The 8,248-nt window shown below is 38.6% G+C and overlaps 1 protein-coding gene across 1 annotated transcript in view; it reads left to right on the top strand.

Annotated features, from left to right (window-relative positions):
- Nucleotides 1-7,602, top strand: part of fam50a (family with sequence similarity 50 member A) — an 8,397-nt gene extending 795 nt beyond the window's left edge. The window contains exons 3-13 of the mRNA XM_087781887.1: nucleotides 96-195; nucleotides 2,708-2,832; nucleotides 3,009-3,085; nucleotides 3,221-3,287; nucleotides 3,598-3,659; nucleotides 3,742-3,818; nucleotides 5,888-5,942; nucleotides 6,073-6,121; nucleotides 6,189-6,259; nucleotides 6,402-6,512; nucleotides 6,709-7,602. Of these exons, the coding sequence (XP_087638013.1) occupies nucleotides 96-195; nucleotides 2,708-2,832; nucleotides 3,009-3,085; nucleotides 3,221-3,287; nucleotides 3,598-3,659; nucleotides 3,742-3,818; nucleotides 5,888-5,942; nucleotides 6,073-6,121; nucleotides 6,189-6,259; nucleotides 6,402-6,512; nucleotides 6,709-6,717 (803 nt within the window). The 3' untranslated portion in view covers nucleotides 6,718-7,602. The remainder of the gene's footprint in view (nucleotides 1-95; nucleotides 196-2,707; nucleotides 2,833-3,008; nucleotides 3,086-3,220; nucleotides 3,288-3,597; nucleotides 3,660-3,741; nucleotides 3,819-5,887; nucleotides 5,943-6,072; nucleotides 6,122-6,188; nucleotides 6,260-6,401; nucleotides 6,513-6,708) is intronic.
- Nucleotides 7,603-8,248: the final 646 nt, after the last annotated feature.

Below are 8,248 nucleotides of genomic sequence, written 5' to 3'. Positions count from 1 at the left end.
TCACAAAATTTCCGTGTTCAATAATCAAGAATGTGTCTTTAATATCAGCCGACGATTGTATGTTTTTGGGTTGATTCACTTGATGCTTTGTGCAGGTCTGGTGACGCTGAATGACATGAAGGCGAAACAAGAGGCGCTGGTGAAGGAGCGTGAGAAGCAACTGGCAAAGAAGGAGCAGTCAAAGGAGCTGATGCTGTAAGATCACGTCGTCTTGTTCTCACGTTCTAGTTTAAATGTTTACTAAGATTTATTGAATTGACTTTAACCTTGCTCCATAAAATGTTGAATTTTGACGCTTATGATTGCTGGTAAAGATGACTCTAAAGTTAGTAAAAGGGCGACTAATGTGTTGATTCAAGTATGTCATAAATAGATCTTGGACGTCTATTGTATCATCAGTATGTGTCTGTTTGTACAAAACTCTCTTCATTGAAATATTTACATTAGAAAATGTGCCTAAGCCCCGCCCACTGATAATGCTTTGTTTTAATGGAGGTTGAATCGTGTTTACCATAACCATACAGACTCTGCTGTGATTGGTCAAACATCAAGGTTTGTCACTGTGCAAAATAAATCCCGGAAGTCTCCACCTCCATGGGACTTGTTGTATTAACAAAGCGGGATGTAATTACAGCTGGCTGGAGGAGGAGTGAAGCCATTATTACGTCATAATGGACTCCACTCTCATGACCTTTTGTTCGCCGAGGTTTTTAGACTGGAAGTACCTTATAAAGTAATAATATCGTGATGAGAGACTTACTGCATCTTGACAACATTTAAACTGGGAGAGATGAGTTTTCAGATTAGTTGCCCTTTAATATTTGCTCAATTGTGCGCATTATATTTACTGTAATTTCTCAAAAGGGTAATCTTGGTGGAACACAGCATGGGCAGGTCTGGTTTCATACACAATCCAACTTCCATGTAGGGGCGATTTAAAACCACTGGAGGGCAGCACTTGATGTAGTTTTATTGAATGATGGTCAAATTCCAGCCTTGTCCTGCTTTCGTGCTGCTGCAGTTTCATTTGCAGTGCTTCACTTACAGAGCCAGAATTGGGGAGAGCGCACGGGTTTCAATACCTACATCGTGTTCCAAATTATTACGCAAATTGTAATTAAGTGTTATAAATATTAAATATTTTTGTTTTTCAATTCAACTCTTGGACAGTATTGTGTCCCAGGATCTCTTTGGATCACTGAAGTAAATCTCAGACATCTGTGACCAATTAGTTTGCCGTGTGATCCCAATTGAGGAAATACTTCTAATGAAGGGCGTTTCATATAATTAAGCAGATGACCATTTCCAATTAGTTCAATGCCTTGGGCAAGGTATGGGAACCTCAAGACATTTCAAGAACACTCAAGAAGGATCATCGTACTATTAAGAGATTTGTGGCTGATTCAGAGCACGCACGGGTTCGTGCAGATAAAGGCACAACGAGGAAGGGTTCTTCCCGACAAAAACATCGGATTAAGAGAGCAGCTGGTAAAATGTCACTACTAAGTAGCAAACTGATATTTGAAGCTGCTGGTGCCTCTGAAGTCCCACAAACATCAGATGTAGGAGCGTAGTTGTGCGTAAACCTTCTATTCGGCCAGCCCTAAAAAATGATCACAAGCAGAAACGGCTGCAGTTGGCCCAAAAAAAACACGAAATCACGTATTGGATGGATGGTGGACGGCCACCATGTCCCAACAAGGACAATGTCAGCAAGGAGGTGGCGGAGTCATGTTTTGGGGTGGAATCATGAGGACAGAGCATGTCGGTCCCTTTAAGGTCCCTGAAGGTGTGAAAGTGACCTCAGTATGTGGAGTTTCTGACTGACCAATTTCTTCCATGGTACAAAAGGAAGAACCGTGCTTTCTGTAACAAAATCATCTTCATGCATGACGATGCACCATCTCATGCTGTAAGGAATACCTCTGCATCATTGGCTGCTATAGGCATAAAAGGAGAAACCTCGTATATAAATACAAATTACTAACTTACTTACTTACCCCCATCCTACCTTGACCTCAACCCTATATAGAACCTTTGGAGCATCCTCAAGCAAAAGATCTATGAGGGTCGGAGGCAGTTCACTATGACCTCCTAAAAAAAGAGCATTTTCAGTTATTAAAAACCTATTATATGTTAGTAGGTTAAAATAAAAACTGCAGTGCGTAATAATTTGGAACAGTTTATTTTAAGTTTTTTATTAAAAAAATACAGTTATCATTGGAAGGTTTGTTCAATAACATTCGAATTCATTGAATAACAGTTGATGACTTGAAAATTCTGCTGACTGTCGTTTGTATCGACTGTTTAGGGAAAATCTGAGAAAAATATAATTTGCGTAATAATTTGGAACATGTGTATTTTTAGCGCGTACATACATTTTATTTAATGAAACAAAAGTTATGGTTTAACAGCTTTTTCTTTATTTAAATTGCAAAAAGAAAAGTAATTAATGTGTTTCGTAAATTAAACCTGTCAAGTTTAATGGGCCTCCTTGCACATTGCTATTAACATGGCACCTTGCATCTTGTTTTTTAATCAAAGATTAGTTGGGTTATATAAGTGAGTTTTTGGCGTCATGCGTGTTTCTTTTAATGTGTCACGACATTGAATTTAAATCACGAAACAATTATTATCCTTTCTTGTCGACCTTTAAGTCACCAGTAAAAATTAAAATGGTATTAAACTTGTATCATTTTCTTTGCAGGAAGCTGGAAAAGCAGAAAGAGAAAAAGAGGAAAGAAGAGCAGAAAAGAAAAATAGCCAGTTTGTCATTCAATCCTGAAGATGAGGAAGACGAAGAGGAAAACGAGGAAGACGACGATTTTGACGGTTAGTTTTAGTCAATTAAAACGTCCGTTTGTCACAAACGTGAAACTGTTGATTTATGATACGTTTCTTGTCTTGACACTCGCAAAAGAAAACATCAAAATGTCTTCTTTTTTTTCTGTCTGAGGTGTTTTCGAAAAAGCGTTTCACATAATTCTTTGTGGGATTTTCGGTCTTAGATTATCCAGCTAAGAAGAAGAAATTGGGCAAAAACCCAGATGTGGACACCAGTTTCCTCCCTGATCGAGACCGAGAGGTATGATTTAACACCATCTTGTTCTTTTTTGATTTGATGTGGAAAATCTCTCCAAAGTCTGAATCTGTGAAAATGTACAAGTTAAAACGTGTAACATATTTTAATGCATCTGTTGTCTTTTTCCTGTGATTTCAGGAGGAAGAGAATCGTCTAAGAGAGGAGCTGAGGCAAGAGTGGGAGCTGAAGCAGGAGAAGATCAAGAGTGAGTGTTGAAGCTGTGGTTATGCATCACTGCAACATAACAGGAGAACAAAATGACGTGATCTTGGTTTGTTTATGCTGACATATGGAGACCAAAGGATTGACCAACCACTCTTGTTTACTCAGCCTTTTCATCATAAATACACAAAGGATCATCACTTCTGCCTCTGCATTACGCAATACAACATTTTGACTTGGGTTAAAAAGAGGACAGTCTTCATGCTGATCTTAAAACGTCTTGGAAATCTTCTCAGAAGAGATTGAAGATGTCGTTTTGAATCATCCCTGTATTTAATTTCAAACTCTTTCAGGCGAAGAAATTGAGATCACGTTCAGTTACTGGGACGGTTCCGGACATCGTAAGACTGTTAAGGTAACTTAAGGGATTTCGCTTTCTTGTCACCAGTTGTTTGTTTTTGTTTGTCGCCCTCACTCTGCTTCGTGTTCTTCCACAGATGAAGAAAGGCAACACGATCCAGAACTTTCTGCAGAGGGCCCTAGAGGTTCTCAGGAAGGACTTCAGTGAATTAAGGTTGGCTCTGGAAATAATAAGTCTGCATGTGTTTTGAGGAAACAAAGAGAGCTGTTGGCGTCACATTTTAAAATGCTTGATGTCAGGGACAAGACATCATTTAATAGATTTTGTTTGTGTGTCGTAAATAATGGTTTAATTAATTGGAACGTTGTTAGTCATCATTTAAAGCAGATATCACAAACAACATCAAACTCTGGCATAAGATCTTCTGTTACACAAAGAACAAAAAAAGAACAAATTCTGACAGGCACATTGAGAACAAAGTAATCCTTCAAAGAAAGAAAAATATTCTCTTTCAACAGCTTCATTAACTTTGATTTTTACAGTTTATGAATTCTGGCTTCATGAAACAAACGAAAAATACCGGTTAATGTCCACTTAAAAGGGATTTATAAATAAAAACCTTCCAGCGTTGGATCCAAATCAAGAGAGCGTTCCCTCTTTCTGGATTCCCGCAAATCTTTAATTAGATTTTTATAGACCTTGTCATCATTATGGACAGGTTCCCGTGATTGTTTCATTCAGAGTCAACGGAAGCAGCTGTTGCTGTTTATTAGGTTGTAGTGATTTTAATCCTGGAGCACTTCTTTCAAAATGTGGCTTTATTTGCTGCTTTAATGGAAGCCTGTAACAAATAACATCCGAGGACTCAGCGTGTTCACCAACACATCTTTGAATACAAGAAAGTAAAAACATTACAGCTAGAAGGTAGAAATCCAGCTAATAAAGTGTATAAATCATAGCTGGGTATATATCATCTTTATAGGTCACCATATCAACAATAATCTACTTTGATATTAAGCCAACCATCCTGTATGGCTCGAAAAATGACCTTGAGTTTGACTCGTGTGGGAAAAAAACTTTCTTTCCAGTGAAAACAACACAGTGTCCTTGATACTTTATAAAGTGTATCTACTCTTGTTTCAGCCTTTGTGACGAAATGTGTTTTCGGTACATGATGTTTAAATCGCACGCATGGTTGGCGATAACTCTCTGAAGTGAAATTCATACATCAAAAGACTTCTTGAAAGAATCTTGATCGACCTCTTCTTTGTTGTCAGGATAAAAGTGAACCATTTAAGACGTGTCTTTCTTTTCATTGGATTGGACTTGACACTTGCTGGATCTCCACCCATTACTCAAGTGAAGCCAATCCAAACTTCACTTATTTTCTACTCACGCTCGTGTCAAGTGAGGGTTGGGATTGTTTTTAGAGTAATCTGTTCCTTTTTAAGAATTATAGACAAAAATGTATGTTCATTTTTTCGTCCAAAAAAACTCATAAAAACATCAAAATCCCTCCATACTGCTCGTCCGTAATGTCCATCTTGTATTAAAGCCTCAACAAGAGGAATTTTTACGTAAAAACTTAAATAATTCTATATTTCAAGTTTGTTTGTAGTAGAAGTTATCAGTCTCTCAGTTTACGCCTGATGTCTTGCCTCATTGACATGCATTGCAAGTTCCAATTGTGCAAGATTTAGGCTGCTAGCCTAGCAGCTTACAGCTAAAAACGAGCTTAAAAAATTGGATTTGATTAAATTTGTCTTGACTTGTTCATTTTTTTCCGGAGCAAATCCTCTTGTTGAGGCTTTAAAATGGACACAGACGAGGAGTACGGAGGTATTTGGATGATTTTAGGGGCGTCATTTTGGCGAAGATGACGCTAGCCTAGAAGCTAGCCTAGCAACATATGCTAAAAACAAGCTTAAAATACAGACTTGATTAAGTTTTTCCCTAAACAATTCCTCATGTCGAGGCTTCAATACAAGATGGACGTTAGAGTCGAGCAGTATGGAGGTGTTTGGATGAAGACGAAGACAACTGAGCTTCAGTCGCTACATTAAAATGAACACACATTTTTGTCTATAACTCCAAAAAGGAACAGATTACTCTGAAAATAATCCAAACCCTTAGTCGACATGAGAGCGAGTAGGAAATGAGTGAAGTTTGAATTTTGGGTGAAATATCACTTCAAACGGAACGGGAGGAAAATATACAAACTCAAGTCCTTTAGTCGTCATGGTGGAAGTGAAGATTTAATGAGGATCTAATGATGGCTGCAGGTCCGCAGGTGTGGAGCAGCTGATGTACATCAAAGAAGATCTGATCATTCCTCACGTAAGTGACCTTGTCTTAATCGTTTCCTCTCCTTCGATGAGTATTTGCTTCCATCCGTCGTCATGACGACCGCATGTGTTTGTTCAAAATGTTTTCTTGATCCCTCCGATTCTCTTCTTCTTCACTGCAGCACCACAGTTTCTATGACTTCATCGTGACCAAAGCCAGAGGCAAATCGGGTGAGTTTCAGTTAGAAGAGCTTGTTTGTTTTTTTGTTTTTTCCGCCTGAAACTAACGCTCCCGCAGGTCCTCTCTTCAGCTTCGACGTCCACGACGATATCCGGCTGGTGAACGACGCCACCGTGGAGAAAGACGAGGTACGTCAACAGAACTTCAACGTCAAGTATATGAACCTGAAATGTATCCATTCAAAATGTCCCTGAGTGGTACTGGTGGAGATGAAGCCCAGTGGGACCTCCCAAGTGTTTTTGATTTTTAAGTGCTTTACTTTTTCCAAAGTCTCACGCAGGGAAAGTGGTTCTGAGGAGCTGGTACGAGAAGAACAAGCACATCTTCCCCGCCAGCCGCTGGGAGCCGTACGACCCCGAGAAGAAGTGGGACAAATACACCGTGAGTGGAACCCCCGAGGACAGAGTTGAACCTCGAGTCGTCTCGGTGATTCACAGTGACCGGGGACTGTAAATTCTGCTTCGACAAATTGTTTAAAGACGTTCTTCTGACGTGTCGTAAATTATCAATTTTCTTCAACAAAAACATAATGAAAACAATCTTCATTCCACATCTTTTGTTTTTTTCTTTTTTCCAGATTCGGTGAAACAAGAACAATGACGATCCAACATCTTCCCCGCTCTTTATCGATGCTTTTATTTTGAAGCCTGTTTTTCCGGTTTACAAACTCCCCGATTACATACGGCGGTTTTTTTTCTTAGGACGTGATCACAAAGAGATGTCACCAGCATTTGGATGAATCATGCGAGACTTCGCACACCGGACTGTACGACTCGCACGCAGCCGGTTGTCGTGGAAACCATCCAATAAACTGTCGGATGCGAGACTCTGGAATGTGACAAACTCGAATCGCACAACAGGTGAAGATATCTCGGCGGAATAATCTGCAGGATAAAATGTGTATTTCGCCAAACAAGAAGTCTGGTTTTTGATATCGTCTTTTCAATCTTTGAAGCTCCGTCTCTCCTCACCAAACGCATTCCTTTTATTTAGTTTTAATCGTTAGCTGACGTCCGTAATATCTTGTTTTGAAACGGGCATCTTAATCGGTTCCTATGAAAGTGGGTGTTGATGCGAGGCAAACAATTGGGAAACGTAAAATTAAAGATTTCACCCCCTGGGCGTTTGTTCTTCTAAAGAAGGCTGTTACACTCAATATAATGTTGGATAAGAGTAAGCAATTACTTAAATACACAAAGTAGAAGCAATATTAAGTTTAATTTATGGAACTTAATATCAAATAACACACATTTGACGTGGATTTTTGGGCGTTTTTCCCTCGTCACAGACGACGGATGTGAACGTTTTAAGTTGAATCGTCATCGACTTGAACATGTGGTGATGTTTGACTTCGTCTGGTTTAATTTATTTCATCGGTTGATTCGTTTCACACGTTCACACTCCTCGCCGGAAAGTAGCTCCGGAACATTCTCCACATGTGTTGTGTGCGAATAAAAGACATTCATGTATTTTTCATGCGTTGTTTAATAAGTGTTTCAAACAGATTCGAGGTAAGAATGGAGGGTAAACGTCTTTTTTTGTCGAAGTAAACAATTGCAGTTACCATTTTTTAACACTAGGGCAGACACAAAAGTAAGTAAGTCGTTTTTATTTATATAGCGCTTTTCCAGACCAGGGTCAAAAGGTCTTCAAAATACTAAAACAGGGTTTTAACTGATGAGAGGAGCCAACATATGGTAGCAATCCAAGAAGTAAAATGTCAAAAAAAAAAAGTTTTCATTTAGTTTTTTCATAATTTGTGGCTCAATTTTATCTCCCCCTTATCAAAAACACTGGAGTCTTTTTAGGTCAACATATAAACATCAACTTTCCTTTTACTATTATTACATTTTGAGCAAACATCCGGCATTTTAAAAATAGTAAAATCACTTAGTGGGCAGGATTTGTATTTAAAAAGGCAACGTCATCGCATACAAAAAATAATTTATCCATCATTCGATTTCTCCTAAAGGATTATAATCTGTGGTGAGGTTTGAATCTCAAACCAGGGGTCCACAATCACTTGAAACAAAAAACTAGTTCCCCTATCCTGTATGTTTAGTCGGTGTTAAAAGATTAATTTAAATAGTAAATATTTTCTTGTTTTTCAAATAATC

Source organism: Callionymus lyra, chromosome 19, assembly GCF_982586985.1.
Source record: "Callionymus lyra chromosome 19, fCalLyr1.hap1.1, whole genome shotgun sequence".
Lineage (NCBI taxonomy): Eukaryota > Metazoa > Chordata > Actinopteri > Syngnathiformes > Callionymidae > Callionymus > Callionymus lyra.
The sequence above is the reverse complement of the archived record's forward strand: the minus strand, read 5'-3'. Positions and strand labels throughout refer to the sequence as shown.